Here is a 26,448-nt window from a genome sequence, read left to right as displayed (position 1 = left end):
AATGATTTAGAAGTTATGTATAGCAAGACAACCTTGAGAGTTTCAATATAATTAAAACTATTAAACAGTGTATATAAAAAAAAAAGTTATTTGATTTGAAATTAGTTGTCTTTTGGGGGAGTTCTTGATTATGGATGTAAACATCAAGTTGGTGGTTTGTGTGCTCTGATTACAACAGTACGACTCAAATTCCAAACACATTACTTTGTAACAACTGTATAGTCAAAAACTAATCCTTTAGGCTGCCTATGCACCTGCTATACTAAAATTATTCTTCCCCCCAAATAAAAACTCAACACAAGTGAGAAAAAAAGTGTTATATGACTTAAGATTGTAGTATATCGTTAATTATAACATACCTTACTCAAAATAATAATTACAGTTAATTCTACAAATCACAAGTTTCTGCACACATAAAGTACGTGATTAAAAACAATTTGACTGAAGGATATCCACTCAAAATTTACGATTATTTCAGTTATATACGTAAAAACGCCATCACGAATTATTTCAATTATCGGGATAAAGTTGATCAACTGTTACATTAAAATAATTAATATTGTAATCTTGCTATAAAAGCAAAATTCATTATCGTTAGCATACACAACAGACGACTGAATAACATTTCAAAAAGTGTATTTATTACATCAAACAATTTTTGATTTTCAGATAATCATCACCAAGAAAGTTAAAGTCTAAAGTACCACTTTTAACGTTTCATTATGTCAGTTGATACACTGCAAACAATTGAATATCCAAATTATTTTTAATATTACTACAAAATAAAAAAGTAGCTGAACTTGAAAAGATACAAATAATTAACAAAACAAAACTGTGTTTAACTCTGTATATAACCATATGGTCTACAGTCAATTTCCATATTACACAGTTTGTCAGTTGTTTATTAGTTAAAGAAAAAAATCTTTATATCAGCCAGTGATATTATTTGTAGTCTTTTTTTTAATAAGTTAAATGTCTGCTGATATTCACATTGCAGTTTCTTTGTTAGCATATAATCTAGTGGGTTACCTCAGAAAAGATGTCCTTATCTATTATTTATCTCTACAATTTTTATTCTTTTCTACTGATTACTTAAAAAAGTTACTTCAAAAATTCAATTTTAAGAGAGTCTCATCACAGTTTGGATAGGAAAACTAAAGTAATAATTTTATAGAAAATGTGCTTACAAGTTTCAGAACTCAATTTTTATTTTCTCATCACTGACATAAATTAAATGTTTAAAGATATTAAACTAAATACTGACACACTATGAAATCTTTATATAAAATTATAAAGTAATAATTAAAAGTATAAACAATTTAAAAGAATAACAAGCACAACTAATAAATCCAAAAACTGTTTAATATAAATTTAATTAAAATACACATCAACATCTTTAATCTGCTACACTAATTCCATCAGAGCTACTGGTTCCCTCAATTATTTCTTCTCTGTCTATATATATATATATATATATAGTGTATCTCTACAAATTCAACAAATGCACTATGTATATCTGTTTTCCCAAAAATATTTGACAAATGTATTATACATACCTGTTTTACCTACACATTTCACAGATGTATTTAGTAAGGTTAGGTTCAATCTGAGATTGCCTTCCCTGTTTTTTTGTTTTGGTAGTTACCCTGAACCTAAGTTAATATGCGAGATTCCTTTTCACTGATTGAATAGTTGTGCAGCCACAGTACACTTAACAATAAAATTTAGCCAAAATAAGATAATTTTTGAAACATGTATTAATGTTTCATTATTAAACCAGAATTTCTACATTGTAAAATGACGTTGGTTATTATTTTTTGATGTTTCATTATTAAACTAGAACTTCTATACTGTAAAATGACGTTGGTTATTATTTTTTAATAATTTTGGCTAAGTTATTAAATTTTATGTGGTTAAAAAGAGTGGCTGTGTACTATATGACAACTGCTTCAATGTTGGGTAAATATTTAATATGATAAAAATTGTTTGGTGTAACCTATGTACCCACAACTAATTATTAATTCATGAGAAGTTGTATGAAGTAAAAAGTAGCTGTTCTATTAATTCTGATGCCACTTAACTATTAAGTTGTAGAGCCAAACTACCTGATGTACAGGATTTGGCATTAGTACTTAATTTATAATAAACACGTTTCTTTTAAGTAAAAGCTGGAAAAAGCCTTGTAAGGTAAAAGTAATTAGTGTATTAGGTAAAACAAAGCAGTTATTTAAATATCATACCAGGAAATAGTAAGGTAAGAATGAGTTGTATACATACATGATGGATTAAAGTATATTTATGGTTGAATTAGTACTGAAAAGTAAAATTTATTATTAAATGTTTACATCAGTAAAAATTGATTAAATTGGTAATAGCTTTATATAATAATACTGAAAAATATATTTTGTAGGACCCTCAAAAAAGCTTTTTGTTGTTCTTTAATCAGCTATTCATCCTTTACAATTTAGTTGGTTTGATCACTTCTAATTTTAAAATAAGCTATTGGTAAGATTTCTCAAAGCCTCTCTCACCTTTAATTTTTGAGTAGCCCATAAATATGGTCATTGCAATGAAATTTATCTTAAAACTTACTGAAACCTTAACAGCATTAATTTCACAAATATCAGAACTAGATATGATGCTAACAACTTCAGTGTAATGGTCTCTGTCAGCTAAATGGACAAGTCTTAGATCACAGTTTTACAGTGAGAGTTTTTTTCTAAACATTTTCAACAACAATGTATCAGAATGTTGATGATTTTACAGTTAAATCTCATATTTGAATGAAATGTAACCACATCAATCTGTTTAATATCAAGAATTTACAGGTAACCACCAGTTAAAACAAGTTATCAAAGTCAAATAATTATTTTTTTATTGGAATGAGCTCTACTATGATTAAACATTATGAGATTCAATAAGCTAGATAATAACTTCAAACATTGAGAACTTTGTTAGATATCCCATGAACTGAAACATCTCTATTTAACTCTAACTGTATAAATTTCACACCTAAACATGTCTTCTTACAAACTGACATGGCACTTCTATCCTTGTTAGATATCAAAGGTAACAATCTCCTAAAACAACTCTCAACAATGCAAGGCCAGAATTCATTTTGTGTTACCCCATTACTTTAAGTTAAAGAGCACCGTGGGGTACACATACATGCAGAGCCAGTTTGATATTAAAGGTGTCCTTGGAAAGTACTGATCATGGAATGAAACTAAAAACAACTAAATGTGTCTCGTGTGACAGACTCATTGTAGTAATGGTCTTTGTAACAAGGCTCCAAATCTTTCTTCACCTTCTTCAGAACAAGATTAGAGGTAAATGTTAAATCCTGAGCAATCAATAGACCCAACTGACAGGTACCCACTGGGGTGTTACATTAATCTTTTCCATTGCCATCTCTAAAGTTCTTATAGTTTCATCGATGTTGTTGTTTACCACTGTCAAGTCAAAAAAATGCCCGTAAGACTGACAAAGAAGTTCACTCTCTTTAGCAAGACGTTCTAGACTTCCATCAGCCTGTAAGAATAAATTCTCCCATGAATAATTCACATGGTTGTGATACATGAAAATTTTTTTTTATATAATTTACCAATGATTACAATGTTGGTCACATAAAGTACCAAATTAATGTATATGAACACATTATAAATTAAAGCCAAAGATCTGTAGCCAACATATTAAGATATTTTACTGACTAACAACACCACTACCCACTGCACATTTTGATTTATCAAATATATTAGAACTTATAATACACATAATGAGAAATAACATATCACTATCATATCTGTATTCCTACTTTATGCTTTAATAATTAATATATAATATTATCTGACTTATGGAGTTAACTAGTTCTGTCTTGTTACTAACATCACTACTAAAGTACTTTATACCTCAGTCTAAGATCTAGGTTTACTTACATCATTCATGGTTGATAAAGATGGTGCAGCAATAAAGATTACATAAGGTGTATATTCTGCTGTCCTTAGTATTTTTAAGGCCTGCAAAATAAACAGTAAAATGTACACAGAAATCTTGACAAGTTTTATTATACTCTCATTTTCATGCTAATGTGTATTTTATGTAATCAACAGACAAAATACTATGTTTAGTTTTGATACTGTTCACAGTAACAGAATATTAATACTTTCATAATATATTATTAATTCATTTAAATTACTGTAAAAAGACAGTGATGGGTACAGTAATTTATGTTTCAATAACTTTACTTTCACATAGTAACTATATTTTAATTTATTTGTAATTTGAACAAAAATTTTAATAGCAAACACAAACTCTCTTTCTAACATTATTGAACTTATGTTTCTACATGTCCAACTTTTATGTGATCAAAATAGGTAAGTAGTAGTCATACCAAGACTGAATTAGTAAACTGTCTAGATTTTAAATATCACTTGAAATTTTTTAAACTTGCTAGATAGTTCTCACATAACATCCTATTTTTTCCTAATTAAAATATTTATTTTAGAATTATCCTGTGCCATAATAAATAAACTGATCAATGCACCAACATCACTGAAACTGGCTGTACATTTCAAAACTATTCAATTCCTACTAATCAAACTGACGAGGTAATATTCACACTAGAAGTTAAACTGGTTGAGTAATTGGTTAAATCACCAGCTTTGTTATCCAACCAGTTCGATTAATTATCTAACAGAAGTGATTACACTGACTACTGTAAACTAACTGACTAATTGAGATTACAATTAATGGATTAATTAGAATAAGTTTCTCATTATTCTTGTTTTCAATTATTCCAACAGTCGATTGAATCAAAATTCCAGTTATATAAATTTTCATGAAAAATAAACTAATCCAAATTAGGATTTTCCATTCCAACAACTAGAGGGAAGATAAGTGTTATGCACCACTATCTGTCACCAACCCTTTTTTTTTCTTTTCTTGCTGTTATTGAACTGTAAAACAGTGGAAAGGCAACTGGAATCAACATTTTATTTTATGGTTTTGTACTACTGGTTAAAAGGAAAAATAACTTTGAGGCTTCTAACTTTTGTTTGTTTGCATATATGATGGTTTGAGTAACACTGTACTGATTGATTAATCAATGCAACTGATTAGCAAATACTAATAACTGAGTAGTTCTACCATGTGACACCAATATAATCTTAAAATTTATTCTTTAAAGTAACTCGGTCACTTAAATCCATCATAATCTTTTAACTAAAGTGGCCAAGTAATGTTCACAACATTAATTAAACTGATGTGAATGACATCACTCTTCTACCTTTATTAACCAAATCATTTTAGCTTCTCATAAACAACATTTTGTAAAAAATCACTTAAACATCTCATGATCACCTGTGGTTCTACATCTAGAATAGCTATTTTTCCTTCTTGCTGAATTCTCCTGATTGTTTCTAGTTTTGTCCCATACATTGCATCTTCATGGGTTCCATATTCCAAATACTCATTAGCCGCAATATCAGCCATCATCTCATCATGTGACACAAAGAAATAATTTTTTCCATTTTCTTCCATTTTCCTTGGAGGTCTTGTGGTATCTGTTATGAATATACCATTACTTGAAACAATAAACAAGATTAAACTTGTAGAGAACACAGTAAAACAAACTTCTATTCAAATGCTAGAAAACTGAACAGATATACTAGAGAGAATAAATTTTCTAGTACTACAAGTTACAAGGGACTTTCTGAAAAAAACAACAGTATTTTTGAAAAATACCTCACAACTTGCAAATTTACTGTGAAATGTTGGAGAAATGTATTTGTTGAAACAAGAAAAATGCATAAATTTATTATCTGCTTTTTATGTGAATTTATAGACAAGTATATCAGCATCACAGAGCAGTCTATATTTCTGATTCAGAAAAAGAATAATTTCAGATTTAGATATCAAACAGATATTTGGGATTTTCATCCCTTAATAAAAGATTGGAGTAATTCCTGATTCATCACTATCATCAGTTTGTGATATCTCATACACAAGAGTTGGCATTTGTTGCTCTAAAATTTATATTGGTATTAAAAGTTTTTTTTTTGTTCATAACACCTTTCAATTACAACAATAAGGTTAAAAAGTGAAATAAAAATGGATAAAACATACGTGGAATAGGATATGCATATCTGTCTGGATGATTAGCTATTAAAGTGTTTTTAATATGTCTCCGTCCTACACCATGAGCACCTGGTGAGAAAACAGAGAACCATAAAAATGATATTTGGGAAAATTTTAAAAAGAGCATATAAACACATATATAACGAAAAACAGCTATTATATTACCAGTAAAAATTCATAATAAAAGTGTGAATTATGCAACAGGTTCATTAACTATGATTTACACTGTTCAGCTACAAAGCAGCTCAAAATCAACATTATACTTTTAACAATTATTCAAAATAATTTATCTTTTCTTAGATAAAGTTTTAGCAACATATAAGTAAAACCTTTTTTCTCACCTAAAAGTACAAGAGTCTTTCTTTTAAAGGCTGGTAACTTTACAACTTCTTCATAGGTAACTAAGTCTAGTTGGTCAAAAATGGCATTATGTTTGGCTAGATATTTGTCTTTGCAGTGTTTCTTTTTCCTTCCAAATATTGAGCAATTTACTATAAGAACAAAAGACAATTAGAACAATTTACATCTACATCACTATACCAATAAATTTATTGGCATCCTGTTACATTTCTGAAAATTTGTAACTTTTGACTAAAATGACACAAGATAATTATATCCAGGATCTACTGTCTTCTGTAAGGACAACCATTCTGATTTTGAAGCTAAAGACACTGAAGTTAGAAGAGATTGCATGGATAGAAAACATTAACATTTCTTTTAACAGCTTTTTAAATTATTATTTTTAAATGAAAAACAACAGTTATTTCTGTATACTTTTTCATTGGGTGAAGTGAATTAGTCACAAAATACAATGTGAAACTTACACTCATGACATTCAGAATATCTGTTTAATAAAAATGTAAACAAAAAATCACAAATCCAATTATTGTATAATAATTAATCAATCTGTAGAGGTCTCTCTCTCCAGGGTAAAGAGTTAAGGTAAAGTCATGGCCAGAAGTCTTCTTCAGCATCTGATGTTCATTTATGTAAATGGTTAGTAATCCCAAAAGAAAGCTTAAAACTGCAAGAGAGCATCTCAAATCATTTCATAATAACTTCCAAATTTCCTTGCTTTGTACTTTTCTCCTTAAGTCCAAAAGTAATTTGTGATGGATAAGCAGAATATGGCTAATGACAGGGTGGAAAAGCTAGAAAGTGGGTATTGCAGTAAGTTACAGTTAACCCAAATGAATTTGAAGAAACTAGACTGGAGAAATTAAAGAGTGAATACTGCATATATTATAGTTAAATCAAATGAATAAAAAAAAACTAAAGTTTGTGTACTCTAATTAATTAATGGCATGGTATGGTATGGTATGGTATGGTATGGTATAATCATCATGCAAGGTAATGACAAGTGAAGAGTATACATTATACATGCATATGTAGTCATTATACCAAAGAAAGAGCTAATACTCTGAAACCAGAGCCAAATGACAAACGAAAAATTTTGAAAGATAAACTAAACTAACCAGTTTAAAGTTGACACAGATCAATCACAATTATTACCTGCCCTTTTTCATGGCCACTATAAAACTGTTGCAATTACCAGTAAGAAACCAGCAAAAGCTACAAAGATTATTTACAAAGTCCATAGTTTCCAGTTGAGGAAGAGATATTAGCAGCTTTTATATCCTACCTTTCAACAAACATTATACCCTGTATATCCAACAAGTCAAGTAGTCTTAATAAATTTGTGATTAACAGTTTGATGTCTTTATTATAAAACTGAGATGTTTTTTCATTCTAATAACTTTTCTTAGGATACTGAAACATACTATCAAGAAACAGAACTGTTCCAGCAAATCTAGAACATCTTGTCACTCTTTATGAAACAATCAAAGGGAGAATTCACTACTTCAGAAATTGGTAAATGTGTGAATAAACTTTTCACAATGAAACTAACATAGCAGCAAGTGGGTCAAAATGTTTCAACTTTGTGACAAATGATGAAACATGGCTGACATAAGGATAAAAAGAGCACATGCTAAATATTTTCCCTACTTTAAACTAAATGTTCTGTAGGCAGAAGCAATAAGTTAGAGGGAAACCAGATGTATCAACTTTGTAGAATTCTTGAATCAAGTGATCTCAGAAAGTTATACAGATCATTTTGGATTCCTTACAAAGCTACATGAAGGTTATCTGAGCTAGCTGTCCCTAATTTAGAAGTGAAAAAGTAAAGATAAGACAGCCAGTCATCACAACCCATAACTCTTAGGCTACTCTTTTACCAAAGAATTGTGGGAATAACCATTACATCATAATGCCCCATGGCTAAAAGGGTGAGCATATTTGGTGGAATGGGGATTCAAACCTCCCACCCACAAATTGCATGTCAAGTGACCTAACCACCTGGCCATGGCAGGCCACAGTGTATGTAAGAAGTTCAAATGGTTTTTATTTGTACTAGAAAAGTACAGTTTCCTTTCCCAGATAGGTGTTAACTTTGTTTTCAGTAAGGTGAAATAAGTCTTGTCTTAGAGTTTTTTATTTTTGTGATATAATTAGGATGCTCCATGATTATAACAGAATTGTCTTTATCTACTTTTAACAAAATTATGTTATCCCTTTTTTTAAGGACTTTATAGCTTTAATTTTGAAAGGTTTCAGGTTCAGTTTAACTTTGTGAGATTTACTAACAATGGTTTGAGCACATGAAAAAAAAATCTTTTCATACTATCTGGATCAGAAGTTCATTTCTTGTAGTCATTGTACCTGATTATACCAAATAAACAAAATATTAAGAATCATTTATGTTTAAGACCACTTTCTTTAGTGCAAAAGACTGTTTTTGAACAATGAGGTACTTTTATTATTTAGTATCTGCCCTCACTATGGATGAAAGTTTGTTGGACTGACAATTCAAATTTATTTAGACATATAAAAACCATCATAAGCCCTCTATTGAGACTTCTACACATTTATGTATATTATTCAAACCAATGAGGCAGTGTGTATGAAACTCTAATATCAGATCAATTTATTAATTCAGAAGTACAAAACTTGTATAGCTATTGACAAAACAACAACATGAAGCTGCTATAGATACAACAAAAAAGTCATATAAAGCTGGTATGGACAGAGGTGATAGAACAATATGATGCTGGTATAGCTATGTATAAAAGAACAACAAGATGTTGACATAACTTTTGATAAAAGATCAACAACAATATATTACATCTAATATAAAAAAAACAAAGCTCATATGACTATTGAAAATCAATGCAAAATCATTGATGCATGAAAAAGACAAAATAAACATGACTGTTATAAAATTATCTTAAGTGAAAGTAATGTCAAAAACAGAAGAGCATGAAGACAGTGTTTGCTATTGTCAAAATATATACTGAATATAGCAAGGATGTTGATAGTGAATATTATATAGCTAATAATAGATAAATATGGTTACTAACGAAAAACAAACTAAAACTGACTTTATTTGATTAACTAAACCAAAACTTGGTCTCAACCCTTAACATAAAAATATTCTTTATATTAATGAAATATTGGTACAAATGAAGCAAAACACACACGGGAATGTAAAGGTACACCTGTTATTTCATCCATTTGATATTCTGACCCAATAATGTTCTTTAATTTGTCCTTGTCATCTTATTATTGGCAATCAATCCAATTATAAAGTACTAAGCTGTTAAAATGAATGTTTCAGAGTTACAATCTTAATTATTAGTTATTATATTAATTCAACAAAAGATCTTATTATAAAACTGAAATCTGATCTTGAGAAATTCAGTAACAGCACCTTGGTCATTTTTGGTTCTCTCTATGGCCATGTAAGTCATTCTCCACTCCTGAAGTTCTGGAGAAGGAATTAACCCTGCTGTACCATCTGAGCCTTCTTTCTTAGCTTGCCACCAGTTATGATCATCTTTACTGATGATTTGAAGAATATCTCCAATTCTGAAGGAAATTCCAGCTTGAGCACAGGGTATAAGGTCATCTTTTAGAGGATTATAATCAAACTGAGCCTTCATGTAGATCTGTGAATTAAAATCAAATATCAAATTGGGATTTTAATTCATGTTCGTTTAAACTTGGATTAGATACAAGTCAATGGAAAAAAAAAAGAACTGTTTAATAATTCACTTTTAGACACTTTTTAGTGACTTTGTAATTTACACAAGAGCTCATAATAATGATTTACAACTATCCCTTGAATGGGTTTTATTTGTTTTAATACATATTTTTTCCTACTAATAACATTCATATATAAAGCATAACCTTTTAGTTTATTTCACAGCCATACAAACTCAGTAAGGCTTCACTTGAAACACACACACAATAATATTAATTATCTTACAACCTTAAAAATATAGCTAAGAATTCACTTTTTTATATCCATACATACAGTATAATCTCAGCCTATTTCATGTCTATACAAACTCCATAATGCTTCACTTTAGACATTACAAGTTAATTCTGGTCTGTTTCACATAGATACATGTTCTGCAACACTTCATTTTTATTTTATATATATTCATACAGCATTACCACAGCCTGTTTTACAAACATACAAATGTTTAATAACTTAGACAAGAAGAACTGTTAAAATCTACAATAACAATAAAAAGCTTGCTTCTCTAAGTCATTATTTGAGTACTCTTGATATTAGTGGTGATTTCTGCCCTTGAACCAAGAACATACAAACTTAGCCACAACTTCATCTTCTTTTACAGCTATTCATACAATATAATGATAATATGTTTTCACACTCACACAAAGTTTTTCTCTAATTCTCATCTTTGCACAAGGTACATATTTTTTTATCCCCACCAATCTTGCAACACAACAAGACTTATTTACTTTACAACCACATAACTTTCAGTTTCACTTTTATTTACATTACATTTAAGCAACACATGAACATTATTTGCTTCTCAGTAATACAATCCATAGTTTGACTTAAGTTAATTTAGAAACAACATACACAGTTTTTTTTGGGTTTTTTCTCTATTTGACAGCTTTATTACACACACCACCACTTCTGTTGCAGTAAAGAGATGTCAAATCAAAGGATATACTTACTAGAACTGGAGGTGGATTTATCTGGAAATACTGGCAGCATTAAGAGAAGATAAATCCAATGATTTTATAACTGAAATCACCATAAAGCAGAGAGTGGGCAAATTATTTAGGTTTAGGTCATATATACAAATTTTGACCACAGAAATACTGTAAATTTGGCCAAAAATATAGTTTTTTTCAGAGTGAAGTTCCAAGTTTCCACTGTATGATGCACAAACCAGTACAAATAAATAATGAACAGGTAAAGTTTAAAATCTATTACTTTTATACCTACTGGATTTTTATGAAAGTTGTGAAAGTCTACAGTAATAGTGCCTTAAATGTATTATAAAATTTTTATTCATGTAAATTTTCAACAGATTACTGTTTTCACAGTTTCTACAAAATGATTTCTATTGCTACTTTTGAAATTTAATACTACAGTTTTTAATTTTAGTGAATAATTATAGACCCGTATTCTGTATTAATTACACTTGTATTCCATTCAGATAGTACAATTCAATTTCACAAATCACTCATACTACAAAACCTAAAAATTCAATAAACTAATAATATAAAAGTAATAAATGTACTTGTATTTTTTTTTAATTAACTGTCATTTTTTATGTACACAAGAAAATTCTTTACTGTGCAGACTTGGATATTATTCTACCAAGAGGAATCACATATTCCTATGGCAAGTTAAAACATTACCTCACATGGGGGAAGGGCACTGCGGTAGCTTGGTACAATCTTGAATGTCACACTACCTCGAGCTTCTCTCTAATAGTGAGAAGAAGGGAAGGAAAAGGAAAACACCAAAACTGTATGACAGGAAATACTACCCACCTTTAAGGATATGTACATACAATATACATGAACTGAATGACAGGAAATACTACTGACATTTAAGAATACTTAAGTGAATAATCAATGTTTAATCAAATGAAAGCATTGTTGAATCTCTATGATTTTTTCTTCTGAGTTCGATACTTCTTATGTACTGATACCAACAATCCAAGTAATTCAGATATTACCATTATGACTTCTTATTAATTTTTGATTAATTTAAAGTCATTCAGTTTAATCAATTAGTGTCATAACTCATTAAAATAATAAACTCATCAAAAAATAGTGCAATTATTACTTCTTGATTATTTGAACCATCTAAGTTATCATGGTTGAAATGTAATTAATTACTAAATCTAACAATTATTCAGTTAGCAAATTCCACTAAACACTCAGCTCTACTAACAAAGACAATTAATTATCAACATCAAAACAGGTTGATTTGTATTCACATATTTCTCTAAGAACAAATCAGTTGGCATTTTTAAATACCTGTCAACATATAGAATTATATGTAAGGGTTTACATATCATAAAGTTACAGAAAACAAAAAGCTGGATATAAAATGTCATAATAACAGCAGGAAAAGAAGAATATATTTATGCCACAATGTTAATAAACAAACATAACTCATACTAACCATCAGAGTTTGTAATGTTTCAACAGACTGGTTTCCTACAGGCACTCCATTGATTTCTTTAATCTCATCCCCCACATGAAGGGTTGCTTAGTGAAAATAAATAAGTTATGGAAAGTCCATCATCAAGTCATTTGCTAGCACTTACAATGATATCCAAGTAATAAAACAGTCATGGGTATTTATATTAATTTTGTTCTAACAACATTAAAACTACAAACCCTAATGAATATCATTATCCAGAGATTGCTACGATAAAATGTTAGACTTAAGTCAGAGAACACACATAAAAAGCTACCTTGTCTATGAATCATTCCTCCATGCATAATTCGAGCCACGATACATTTTCCACCTTCATCCAATTTTAAAGTGATTCCCTGTAACAAGAAAGGCTGGTTAATCATATTTTGATGAGACAGATAAATGAACCACTCATTAAATACTGTAATGACTCACCTTCATTAACTTACTGTAGCTAAAAATAATTAATTGCATATTCACTAGGATAGTTTTATATTATCATATAAATAATGTATTATTCACTAATGCTTTTAGTTAACAACTTTTCCACAAATAAATAACTTTATACTTGGACATATACCAGTGTTACTAACTTATTAACATATATAAAATATTTTCATCTTTGTCGTATATCTGTATCTTTAACTAAACACCTTCTTCAGGGACAAAATTATTTTATTGACTGACTGGTATTAATGTCTATAGTTAATTAAAGGTTTATATTATAGACAATATACTATTTATTTGGACTAAATTTAGCACCTTTATATATCATAAAGTTTACTTTAACTTCAGTATCTTATTTAACTGATTGATACTGGGTGTAAAGAGTGAAATGAATAATAAGCAGATACAGCTACAGATTGATAGATTTATTTATAAAGAAATGGTTATAACTGCTATAAGATGAAAACAATTACATTTGCAACATATAATCTTAAAAAACCTTATTTGACATCTGATAATAGAAGTAAAACGTGTAAATTGACTTATGTGGACATCTTTGTTGAACTAAATGTTAATGTCATTGTAGTTTGACTTGTCTATGCACTTTTACTGATTTTTATAAATAAAATAATTGCTTATTTTTAATTTCACATAGCTGTTTTCAAAAGGTGTTGTAGACAAAAACAAACAAGAGAAAATCCACAATAGCTGCACTACTTGAAATTCTTTAAGGCATGGTTAAAGTAAATTAATCTACAAGATCTTTCTTTCCCTTTTATTAGCTGTATTTTTGTGTGTCAGTAATAAGTAAGCTTGGGGTGTAAATGTACCCAATTCAATCTTATTACTCATTAGGATCTCTACAAGTGTACCTTCAAACTGAAATTCTTTTAGACTTGATTAGAGTAAATTAATTTTGATTTTGGTCAAGTACATCAATTGAAAGAATTTGACTTCCTGAGTCAACAACTCTAATTAGATCTCAAATTGGTCAAGAGATCATGGAGCTATTTGTTATAAGCCAGTACTTCACACACACAAAAAAAACACAGAACAATTCTACAAGCTTCTATGCTATGGCTATAAAAATATTTTGATATGCAGCTCTCCAATCAGACAGACATGTCTCTCACCATAGGCTCATCTGTATTCTTCTGGAACTGTACAAGCCTGACTCTTGTAACATTCTCTAAATGTGGTTCTCTCAGAGGTTCCATTTCTTGGCTGCCATTCAAATAGGGCATGACTGGAGGTGTTGTTGCATGGACAGCATCTTCCCTATATATTTCATGTGCTATAACGTCATGTGCTTGAAGCAGTGCCTAATATAAATATATATTTTTAAAACATCATAAAAAGATTTATTAACACTAAAAATCAAACTGCAAGTAGATAAGTTTTATATGATGTATCACATTAACGTGAATTCAAAAATACTATGTAAGTAAACTTTACTGAGGTAATAGCTCTAAAATTCATAGAAATTGTGAACAGTTAAATAACTGACATATAAGTTAGTCTGATGCATAGGGATTAACACACTTCCATGAGAGAAAACATATATGGTATATCTTGGATACAGGATTAATGAAAATTATTGTATACAAGGTCAATGTGGTAGCACTAGAAGGCTTGAGTTTTATTTAAAGTTTTAACCATGTATTGAAGACCAACTAATGAATGACTTTAACCTGGATTTAGTATTTGTAGTTAACCTTTACATCTTAATGTTGAACATTTCATCTTAAAAAAACTTGAGCAGTTAAGTAAGTAATCAAAATAACCTAATTTTCTGAAAATAGTTGGCATGTTTTTGACTAAACAACACAGAGGGTTAAATAACTTACACACTGAAAGAACTTTGAAGCCTCTCTGCATCATTACAATCCACATTACCATGTCTGTTAATGTTCTGTCTAATGATCATGCATTTTGACCATAGCCCTGCAATGATGCATTTCCAATATAAAATGCTCTGTTAAGGCTGTCATGTTTAAAGCAGATTATTCCTCCTTACAGGATTTTCATAAATCACCTACCATACAATTATAATGGTTTCCCCATTCTCATTTCAACAACCTTACCCTAAAGAAATCCACAAGAACTATCCCCAGCAACTTGATTATATGTTTTCACACAGAATACAATGAATACCCACTTTATTCTCCAGTAGTTAGAAGTATGCAGTGGTTGAAAACAAACTATGACTGGAAATCTTATTTTAGTGAACCCATACCATGTTGGGGCTTTTTCCAAATACAGATGATTTTTGATTATGTTGTGTACTGTTATTTGGGATAGGTGGATGATTTTCAACACTGGCCTTTATGGGTTCTAACCTGTTACAACATGCAGCACTTTGATTAGCACAGCTGGGGTGTAACTTATCACAGGCCTCTTTCTGGAAGGTTCTATGCCCCAAGTTTGTTTCTCAAAACAACCTTGTCTTGGAAATTCTAAATCCCTGATCTTAACACATATCTATAAATCAGTCTATTAATATTTTTCAGTGGGAAAAGCTGTTATGTAACTTTTTCTCAGACAATCAATATTCATTAGCAAGACATTATCTCTGAAATATCAAACAAATTAAAAATTTAGTTACATATGTCATTTTATTACAACTTTACATTGGCTGCAACTGTCATGTGACTTACATATTCAAAATTGTTTTATTATAACATATTCAAACCTGTATACATCAAATATGGAAAACAGAAAGAAGTTTCAAATCTAAGTGTGGTGACTTAATTTATATTTCAAACATTTCAACTTTATTGTTTCTGGAAGTTTATCTGAGAAAAACAGACCATTGAAAAAAATTCCATTTCAATAATAATAACAGACTAATACAAGACAAGTGAATTTAAGAATATTTCACCCAACTAAGCTATTTAAATAAATCAGTCTAGAGAAATATATTAGTTTAATGCCAATCTGAATAACTATTTCTCTTATTTCGTAGTAACTGCATTCTCTGTAGAAATATAAATGAACACAATATTCCAATTAGAGTACAATTTCCCACTTAATGTCTCAACACATCTTTTTATTTTCTTTCAGAGTTGCCTATATAGTTCATTAACATACAACTGTGCCAGATGCAACACACAATGTGTTTTTAAGATGGCTGGTATGGGTATTAGCTCTTTAATTAAAATAAAATACAGAACAATGTTTCAACCTTCTTAGGTCATCTTCAGGTTAAAGAATACATTTTTTACTTCAAATTGGTTTCTTGTCATCATGGACACAGTGTGTATGAATTAAACACAGTTTCCCTACAAAATGGTGAAGGCTACAAACAAAAATATACCACAGAATATGACATCATTATTTGGATAGCTTTCATTCCTGTCAACTCAAGTCAGTTCATTTTTTTGCTCAAAAAATTTTAACATTTATAAACACTCAGTAGACAACAGTATTTGCTAAGACTCAGCCATCATCAGCAATAAAACAAACAGTTGTAACTCCTTTCATTATAAAGCTTACTTCAACAAGGCATTTATTTAAGAACTGCATAAAACACACAAAGAGAAACTTGTGTATATTTTAAGAGTTGATATGCTCACATAAAGAGATGAATACTTATATAAACATTTCCATATACAGCTCATCACAATCCAAAAATGATAGAATTCTAACCAGGCAATTTCCAATAAGATTATATACTAGAAGTTTATAATCAAAGCAAACAAAGATGTTCTGTGACATTTGTATAAACAGAACATTTGTTTGGATATGTATACTAGATATAACTGACAAGGATGAATATGTGTGTTTAAAGTTCATGGTTATGGGGCTGTATGTAAAACTTCTAAGGGACTGCCTTCTTTCTCTGGACTCTCTTATCAAATAGAATGTAGTTCTTTTTAACAAACACCAATGCTTCATAACAGTGACATATTTAGATAAGGGCTAGAGGGGGCTCAGCTCCAGGGCCCATGGTCTTAATGGGAGTCCACTGATAATTTTATTCTCTATAAAATGACATGGGATGTAGGGCCTACAAAAATTATTAGTCTCTGGGCCCACAAAACCTTAAATCTGCAACTGATTCATAAGAACTGAAAATTGAAACATGACTTGATATGAAAATGTGTATAAATATTATCAACATAGCATATTTTATTAAATATCATGACAAGACACTCAACAGCAGACGCACTGACATTACAAGTAAGTGCAAAGGGTAAACTGAGTAAACACTTAAAAGGTACTATCTTTTAAATAACATTAACAACAGAACTGAAGAATATTTTTTAAACCCTAGGATTAAGAGTTACTATGGATTTAGAGAATATAAATAAGATTCACTACTTTTTGTTCCACTTTGCATTGTTATAAATTCACAAGCTTTCTGTAATAGCAGAAAAAAAAGGAAAAAAATCACTTATTTGTTAGACAATGTCAATATCTAAACCCCAGGTAATATACAAGATTAATTGATGTTTACTGTGCTTGTAGATATTAATCTCTACTTGAGAGAATAAAAATATGATTGATTACTTTTGTTCCCCCTTTTGTTTTATTTAATTCACTAGTTTAGAAGGAAACAGCCTCAATCTTATGTGTTAGCATACCAATTTATCACCCACATTAACATATAAAGTCAACTTATTTAAAAAATACGAGTGAGAATGAATCTCCATTAAAACTGACACAAAGTTTTATGAAACAAGTATATACAAAACTAGATAATGTAATTAATATGCTGTTACATGCTGCAACAGCCATCCTTCCTCACATGGAATGCCTCTGATTGTTTTTTGTTTGCTTTTTTAATTTTGTGCAAAGCTACATGAAGGCTATCTGTGCTAGCCATCCCTAATTTAGCAGTGTAAGGTTAGAGGGAAGGCAGCTAGTCATCACTACCCACTGCCAACTCTTGGACTACTCTTTTACCAATGAATAGTGGCATTGACCATAACATTATAATGCCCCCACAGCTGAAAGGGCAAGCATGTTTGGTGTGACGGGGATTCAAACCCACGACCCTTTGAAGAAATTCACTGTCTCTCCAGACTGAATATCAACAAAACAATTTGAATATTTAAGAAAATAAAATGCCAGTATTTCACAGTATAATATTCCTAATTCTTTCTCCATGTCCTTTCATAAATTCTACATATATCTCTCTCTTTTCCACATGGAATGTTGTATTATAATCCAAATGCTCTTTAATGGTGAAATCTCTTTGTCAAGATATATTAAATGTCTTTCTTAAAATCTTATCTATTCCTATTCTTAAAAATAGTTTATCTTGTTTGCAGAAATTCATTGGTGTACTTAGGTGTAATGCTTCTATGAAAATTTAATAGCTATCCAGATAGAATATCAACAAATGTAAGCTCTCTCAAAACAGATAAACCGTCTCTGTAAAAATCCAATATATTTCATCAAATGAAAAGTTTTTGCTGAAGTCAAACCTTTTTTTCTTAACTGACAGAATCCATTACTTAAATTAAACCTTCTTCTAAAAAGAGAACTGTCTCCAAAGAAATATCCCCCCCTCTCTGTAGAAGGCTTTAAACATATCTGGTTTCCAGTTTCTTCTGGGAACTCTGAAGAACAAGCTCTGTCTCTGTTTCTACCAACAATTAATCTCTCTTAATATAAAATGCTTTTTGTGAAACCCACTTCCTCTCACTAGGTAATAATTTCTACAAAAGTTCAATTTATTTTATGTACATGTGAAACACCTCTTCAAAAATCCATTCTTTTTTCCCTGTTGGTTAGCATACCTATAAAAAAAACTTATTTGTTCTTTCTAAATAGGAAAAAAAACATTCATTCCCTCAGTTTAAATATTTAAGAAAACATTGTTACTTTTAGTTTTTAGAAGGAATGACACTTTTCAAATTGACCATTTTATTAAGATAGAATGTGTTTACACACATTTCTACTTCTGAGTGGAATATATTTGCAGAAATTCCAACCTTCTCTAGACAGATAGAATGGCTCTTCACTTCTAATTACAATGCAAATTTTTTCTTTCTATTTACTGCACCTTGTCTAAATGTTACCCAGATATTATGTCAACAAAATTATTTGTGTGTTTTAGAGACACAAGCCAATCATACATTTGGCTGCTAGAATTCTGTTACACCAGTGTGTGAGGCGATATAGGCACAATAATGTTTCCACATAATTACCAGATGTACTGTATTTATTTTTGCACTGTGATAAAAGTTAAAAACTCATGCAAATGTTATCTGTATTATTTTCCCCATTAAAGCCTACTTACAAATATTTATAACTCCAATGAATGAGTATGTCAAAACACTATCATTCAGAAATGTAAACAATTCCATTTAAATTTCCAAGCAAAGTTCAGTAACATTCCTGAATAATAATGACAACTATTTAAAACCTACATTGAATCTCTAGGCACAGAAGACACAAACATCAATGTGAATTCTGATATTAATGCCAAGTCAACAACTTAAAAAATTAGTGTTAGGAGATGTTACACCTACTGTAATGCACTGTGTTGTCTATTTGGAAGAACTTAAGTTAGTGGAAATGTGGTAGCCTTGACAATAAAAATATAAAAGTAAAATATTTATAACTATTTCAATTTTTAAACATTGGTTAATACTGTAATTCATAATGGACACCTAACAGAAAAATATCAGTAGGGACTTGAAATGTTATATATCACTCCATACAATAGGAAAAATTGAAAAAACAACAACAAGTCTACGAGATTCAGAGATACCCATGGAATGTGTCAGGCATAACAAAATGAATTCACATAGCCTAACACTGGAGAACAGACAACAGAAGGTCTTAAAATGTGGTACAAAAGTAGTCCTATATCAAATAGATTCATCTCTACCTACACTGCTGCAAAACCCAACACGTAATCATCATACAAATCTACAGCCCACACACAGAGTATAAATACAATGAAATAGATAAAAGTACAATGAGCACCATAATTTATAGACTTCAAAAAATAAAAGGCTTTTGTTAAAACCTGACGGGAAACCTGTGAACTTCAATGAAAAGAACATAAGCCTAAAGATAACATTAACATCCAAATCCCCTCTACTATTAGCAAGATCTTGAGCAAGATCATTTCTACAAAGATAAAGATCCACCTCCTCAGAATAATGATCATCTATCCAGATTTGAAACCTAAACTTTCAATGTTGAGACAAGAAGAAACACATGTGCTTTTGAGATGAGAATTAGTGAACTCTTAAAGAGTCCATACACTGCACACAAGACAAATGATTTAGTTTAAGCAGGAAAAAATTATGCTATTTTTAGGAAGTTTGCAAATCCATTAGTTCTGTAAAGAAGAGCATGTTTCCATGATATGGCAATGTAACAAGAAAAACAGGCCTAACTAATATCATTCTATAAGTTTAGCAGATGAAAGATGGAAGAAAGATCATTCTAAGACAACAAGGCAAGACAACATTAACAGAGAAACATATACATACAAATCCATAAAATGTTCAAGACATATAGTTGGTCATGATAAAAATGATTTAGACATCTCTTTGTTAAACTCATTTGTGTACAAAAAAATTTGTTTGATCCCAAATAAAATCCCATGTACAACTCCAAAGTAATCCATGAGTAATTCATAATGCTCACATAATGCAAAACATTTTAAGTAAAACATGGAAAATACTTTTTTAATAGATAACTTAGGCAGTTTTCATAATTTAAAAAGTTGAAATGGGCAACAACTGATTAATACAGGAGAACAATTGGGGAGAACATCTTTAAGGACTAATCTACAAAATCAATCAAGTGAAAAGAATGAAAAAAAAGTATTTTGAAAATGTTCCATTCACTTGAGGAGTTACTTTTAAAGACTAGTTTTTCCAAGTGAAGGAGGAGGTTGCTATCCATTTCAACTCTGCTCACAAAATATACTATGTTTTATTTTTAAGGATGTGATGGGTTTGAAAACCTTCAAGTTTTTTTAAATTTTGATCTACTTCAGTATTATTGTCAAACTAAACTAGCTTCAGTCTGAAATGACATTGTACAAAATAAAAGTTAGAGAACCATACCAGTGAATGGTACCTTGAAGGCACATTTAGTTGTCAACTAATATTTCAAATCCAAGAAGGAAGAGATAATCTCTTAAAGAAGAAAATAATACTTCTCTCAGCTGCAGATTTATCAGGAACTGTTCAACTCAGTACCATTTCAAGAGACTGCCTCAAGGTGCAGTCTTAACAGGATCTCTCAGGTCTGTTATTCAACACACCTAGGCTAGTGAAACACTGGGTTACTTTAGGCTGAAAATATTACAGAATTACACTTCACTGACGTACTGTTTTACAGATTTCTGGTCAGGAGTCCCTAAAAGAAAAAGTACGATGAATGTGGAGAAAAATAAAACATCTGTAGTTAAAGATGATTTTATTACTTTTGTTACATACCAAAAGTTTCAGTGCTTCCCAAGGTTTAGGGTCTTTAAACCACTGAACTCCATATTTTATACTTAAATGCAAAATAAATTTCAAATGTAAGTTCAGTTACTGGAAAAACCAGTAAGACAGGTAAGTGTTTTCTAAAAGTGATAGGTCTGAAAGATTATTCTCATATGCCTTTAATAAGAAATCTATAATGGAACTAATAAAGGGAAATATGAACAAAAACAAGTTTAATGTGGATTAACTCTTTTTATTGGACCCTTCAAACTATCTTAGAATACTGTTGTGAGTGATCTATTTTATCACCTCTAAAGTTTTTTGATATGGTTGAGGTCAGATGTTAAAGAAATCTATTTTTGCTATACATATATTCTCTTTTATCCAAAAAAAAAAAAAAGCAATATTGATGACTGCTAAGTTACACAGACTGAAAGACATATTGTTCATTTAAGGCATTATGGGATAGATATTTAAATTGACCCTTTCAGTTTTAAGAACTTCGGTGAGTTAATGTCCATTACACAGGTAAGCTTCCAGTACTGTAGAATATGGGTCATATAATAAGTTCTTAATTGTTTAACCACTTCCACAGGTTTGCTCATGGGCAGTGAGTGTGATAGGCTATTATAACCCAAATAAAACTGGTCTTCTAAAACTTTAGTAACCACCACGTCCAGATGGAACAGTGATTAAAGTGCCAGTACTAAAGAAACATTTTTTAAATACTAACACGTCACTGGTGGAAACCATAAAATACAGCCTGTATAATGCAGAATAATTAAAAAACTAAAAAAGAAAAACAAGTCGGTCAGCCACGCTAATCACATACAAATAAAGCTTGTAACAACAACAACAACAAAAGGTCACATAAACCATAGATACAGAAGATATGGTGTGATTGACACAATATTATACATTATTTACTTTCACGAGTTGTGTTTGCAAACTACTCACTGATATAAAATAAATGTTTACACACGTGACAAGCTGAGTATAAAGCATAAGTGCTCAATTACGCGGCGTTAATTAAATAATAGTATTTATTAAAGTATTCAGAAACTTCTAACAACAAGATTTACTCATACAGTTTTATTTTTAGTAACCAGAGAAAAGATGCAACTACCGAAACTCGGTGATCTTCGAGCGAATCGTTAGTAAACTATATGTGTACACAACTGTAAAATTATTTTCCTATTCTTTCAACGGCAGAAGAATTACGCGGAGGTATGGAGTGGTTTGAAAACTTCAGTTGTTGTTTTTATCACATGGTCTCCATCATGCAACCACTCGGTATGAGCCATCGAAACGCCTCTAGCCCTTAACTGTAAAGGTCTGATACAAACCAGCTGGCTCCAACAAACAACCACTACCAGTGATTTCTTGCACGTGTTCGTCCTAACAGCCCATATCAACTGCATTATATCCTAAAGAGAAATTCTATTAACTGGAAAGTCAACAACCTGACAGAAAATACTAATTACGTCTTAGGGTTAATATAGTATTTTAAATATCTAATTTTTAAAGGAGATCGTCATATCTATTAATTATCGGGCTACTTCACTAGTGGTCTGCTCATTCTGTCATAGAAGGCTCAGTATTTTGTTTTTGTACATGTTTACGTGTTTCAGATAACAAATATTATACCATAACTTTTTTCTAATCAACTGGAGAAAACACTAATATGCGCAGATACATGTACAGATAGCAGATCAACTTAGAATAGATAAAATTACTCGTACAAGTACTGTAGCTATTAATGATGATAGTGTAGAAATGTGTTATATATAATAATACATTTAATTATTATTTACACATTCCTGTCTAGTGATCAAAGAGATACAAAAGACAATTCTCATTCACCATCATCAGTTATTAAAGCAACAGTTCAGTTCACCACTTAGGAGGTTCCACTACTAGACCTGTAGCCATCCCACGTCGGCTGTACATACGACACACCCACGCAATACAACCCCCGCTTGTTCCAGATCACTCGGTCATAACCGTTCTCACTTCTCCAAACAAGAACCGCGTACGAAAAAAAACACGAAAACGTTGTACATTACACATACTATACAAAGCACCGAACAAGACGAAACTTTGAGTAATTATTAATGTGTCCTGAAAAAACAGTCTACCGCCAGTTTTCAATTTCAAAACGACAACCAGTTTACTATCTCGACTGAAATCAAGATAAAACTTCCAACTAGTTGTTCATATCGGTTGATAAACGTTAGCTAAATTTATAGTTATTATTTAAGTATAGTTAATTCACACAGGCTCACTACAAGCATTTGGTGACTCAGCAGTAAACATGAGGGCTTATAACACTAAAAATTGGGTTTCAATACCGAAAGTGGGTAAAGCGCAAATAATATTATATATCGTGTAACTTAACAACACACAAATAAAAAAAAAAAGACTTCAGTAAATAGCGAAGTTAATTTTAGCTACGTACCAGCATAGCCAGGATTGTGTCGTCTTAAAAATACACAGTCATTGAGACGTCTATGGCAGACGAAAACACCCACGTATGCATACATATAAGAATGCTGTTATAAACAGATATATTTACAAGCAAAAATATTGATATAACGAATTTATATAGGTGGATTACCAAGGACTGTGCACGCGAGTAGATAAACAGAATTGTAAATACAGATGTAAAAAAAAAAAAAAATGCAAGTTTAGATAGACAAATATGACATATTGCCAGAATAAATAAATAATGGATAAATAGATGTAGTTACTACCTGTTCTCTATATTAAGAGAGCAGACCCAGTCCCTTATTTCTTGTTGCGAGCTATATTTACAATGTTTTTATTTAAATTTTAGTTAGAGAACGAATGAAGGTAAGATCTAGTTGGGCATATTAGTACAAAATATCAGTGAGCAGTGACGATTCAATGTGAAGTATTGATTTCAGTTGAAAAAGTAAAATTGGTAAGTTGTTGGAGCGTGAATCTTGGGGATATATCATTTTATCACGTTTCTTAACAGTCTTTAGCGTATGTGTTTAATTTATTTCAATGTTTTTCTTCTTGCTCCTAAATTTTTTATGTTAATATGTACATTATTGTAATATATTCGTCTTATTTGTACCATTTTTATTTATCTGCCCCTTCCTTGAGGGTAGTTAAATAAATAAGGTGAATGATATCACAGTGATATTGGCTAGTGATCACGTATATTATTATTTAAGTAAATCAGTCGATTTGCAAAGAAATTATGTTAAAAGTGAAAACGCCATTTGTGAACTTAGGCCTACAAGTTACAACAAGTTAAAGCAGCCTTTATCAAATATGAAGGAATAAATTAGCTAATTTTGATATCGTTACGCGAACTACAGTTAGCCTTATTCTTACGAAATAATTTAAAAGAACCAGACCTACGGTAATACATCATTACAATACTATTTTGTCTGTATCTTCGAGTTCAAAGATTATTTTTTCTTATAGTACAAAACACCCTTAGAACCTAAGTTAGATCACCTAACCTTAGAGTAAACAGGTGGATATGAACGTTACCACAATACATTGTTTTTTAAAACATAAACAGGCGCGTGCATAAAGTTAGAGATATGGAAAGCATTAAGAGAGATTAACTAAAATCTGATACAGAAATAGTTGAGTAAGTGGTTTTAATTAATTTGAATTTCGCGCAAAGCTACTCGAGAGCTATCTGCACTTGTTGTCCCTAATTAAGAAGGGATAGAATAGAGGTAAGACAACTAGCTAACCATCACCAACTCTTGGGCTGCTATTTTTGCTAACGAAATGTAGGATTGATCGTCATAATATAACGCCCCCACCTTTGAAAGGGCGAGCATTTTCGATGATAGGATTCGAACCTTAAACCTACAGATTGTGAGTTGAAGGAATAAGTAGGCGTGGACACGCAAAAAACAAACAAAAATGTAGCTTCGTAAATTAGTTTCGTCAGCATTCCTGTGAATAAGTGATTTAAGGATGAAAGCTTAAAAAACGTCTACCTTTTTAATGTAAAATGACGAATCGGATGTAATAATAGTGGATGGATGGGTTTGAGATTTGTAGTGTAGCTATTCAGGAACAAAAAGTTTCACAACTCCAATACGGTATTAACTGAAGAATAAATGTGATAATATTTATTTGTGCCACACATTATTTGACGAGTTATTTATTTGCTTTTGTTAAATTGTTGACCTTTTCATTAATGTAAACGTTTTCGAAACTGAAAAGAAATATTAACATAAAAAATATTCGTTAAGCAAAAAAATCGCATTTCTTACTTTGGCTTCACACATCGGGTGTGATATTTACATTTCTTTCTATTATAATTCATTCTGAACTCGCATATTATCTCCTTCGTACACGTGACTGCAACTTATGGATAAGAAATCTAAACAGGAACGGCTGGGAGGGCGAGCATGTTTATCGACCCTGTATGCCAATATAAACAAGTAAGAAACAGCCTAATCCTGACGGCGGAGTGATATAAAGCTTTAACATTAATTCTGGAATACTTTCAAATGAGTGACAGACCAGGTATGAAAGGTGCCAAAGGTTCTTGTTAACGGGGTGAAACAACCTAAATATCAACGACTGGATATTTATATAAGACCAAATATGTATAGCGCAGTATAATCTTGACAGCGGAGTTATACAGAACCTTATTACCAACTCCAAAATACTAATATAAAAAACATCAATATAATGTGTAACAGAACATATATAAATAGCACTGAAGAAACGTGACTGAGATGTAAACAAAATCTCCATACGAACTGCTTGTAATAATATTAGATGGTTGTATCGAGACACACATAACCTTAATGCAAACTACAGGTGAAACATATACTAAAGATCTGTTATAATAGTGAATTCGATTCGTATAAGAATAATTTAATGAAAAATATATTTTTAATTATTTCAAAACCAACG

The 26,448-nt window shown here is 30.6% G+C and overlaps 1 protein-coding gene across 1 annotated transcript in view; it reads right to left on the bottom strand.

The window, feature by feature from the left end:
• Window positions 1–619: 619 nt before the first annotated feature.
• Window positions 620–26,448, bottom strand: part of LOC143232564 (peripheral plasma membrane protein CASK-like) — a 236,809-nt gene continuing 210,980 nt past the window's right edge. Inside the window, exons 13-22 of the mRNA XM_076468137.1 lie at window positions 14,254–14,442; window positions 12,951–13,029; window positions 12,656–12,741; window positions 11,881–11,949; window positions 9,905–10,142; window positions 6,477–6,626; window positions 6,124–6,204; window positions 5,359–5,561; window positions 3,936–4,016; window positions 620–3,531 (exon numbers count right to left, since the gene is read on the bottom strand). Of these exons, the coding sequence (XP_076324252.1) occupies window positions 3,352–3,531; window positions 3,936–4,016; window positions 5,359–5,561; window positions 6,124–6,204; window positions 6,477–6,626; window positions 9,905–10,142; window positions 11,881–11,949; window positions 12,656–12,741; window positions 12,951–13,029; window positions 14,254–14,442 (1,356 nt within the window). The 3' untranslated portion in view covers window positions 620–3,351. The remainder of the gene's footprint in view (window positions 3,532–3,935; window positions 4,017–5,358; window positions 5,562–6,123; window positions 6,205–6,476; window positions 6,627–9,904; window positions 10,143–11,880; window positions 11,950–12,655; window positions 12,742–12,950; window positions 13,030–14,253; window positions 14,443–26,448) is intronic.

Source organism: Tachypleus tridentatus, chromosome 11 (genome assembly GCF_004210375.1).
Source record: "Tachypleus tridentatus isolate NWPU-2018 chromosome 11, ASM421037v1, whole genome shotgun sequence".
In the NCBI taxonomy this organism is placed as follows: domain Eukaryota; kingdom Metazoa; phylum Arthropoda; class Merostomata; order Xiphosura; family Limulidae; genus Tachypleus; species Tachypleus tridentatus.
Note: the sequence above shows the minus strand (reverse complement) of the source record. Positions and strands in the feature narration are given on the sequence as shown.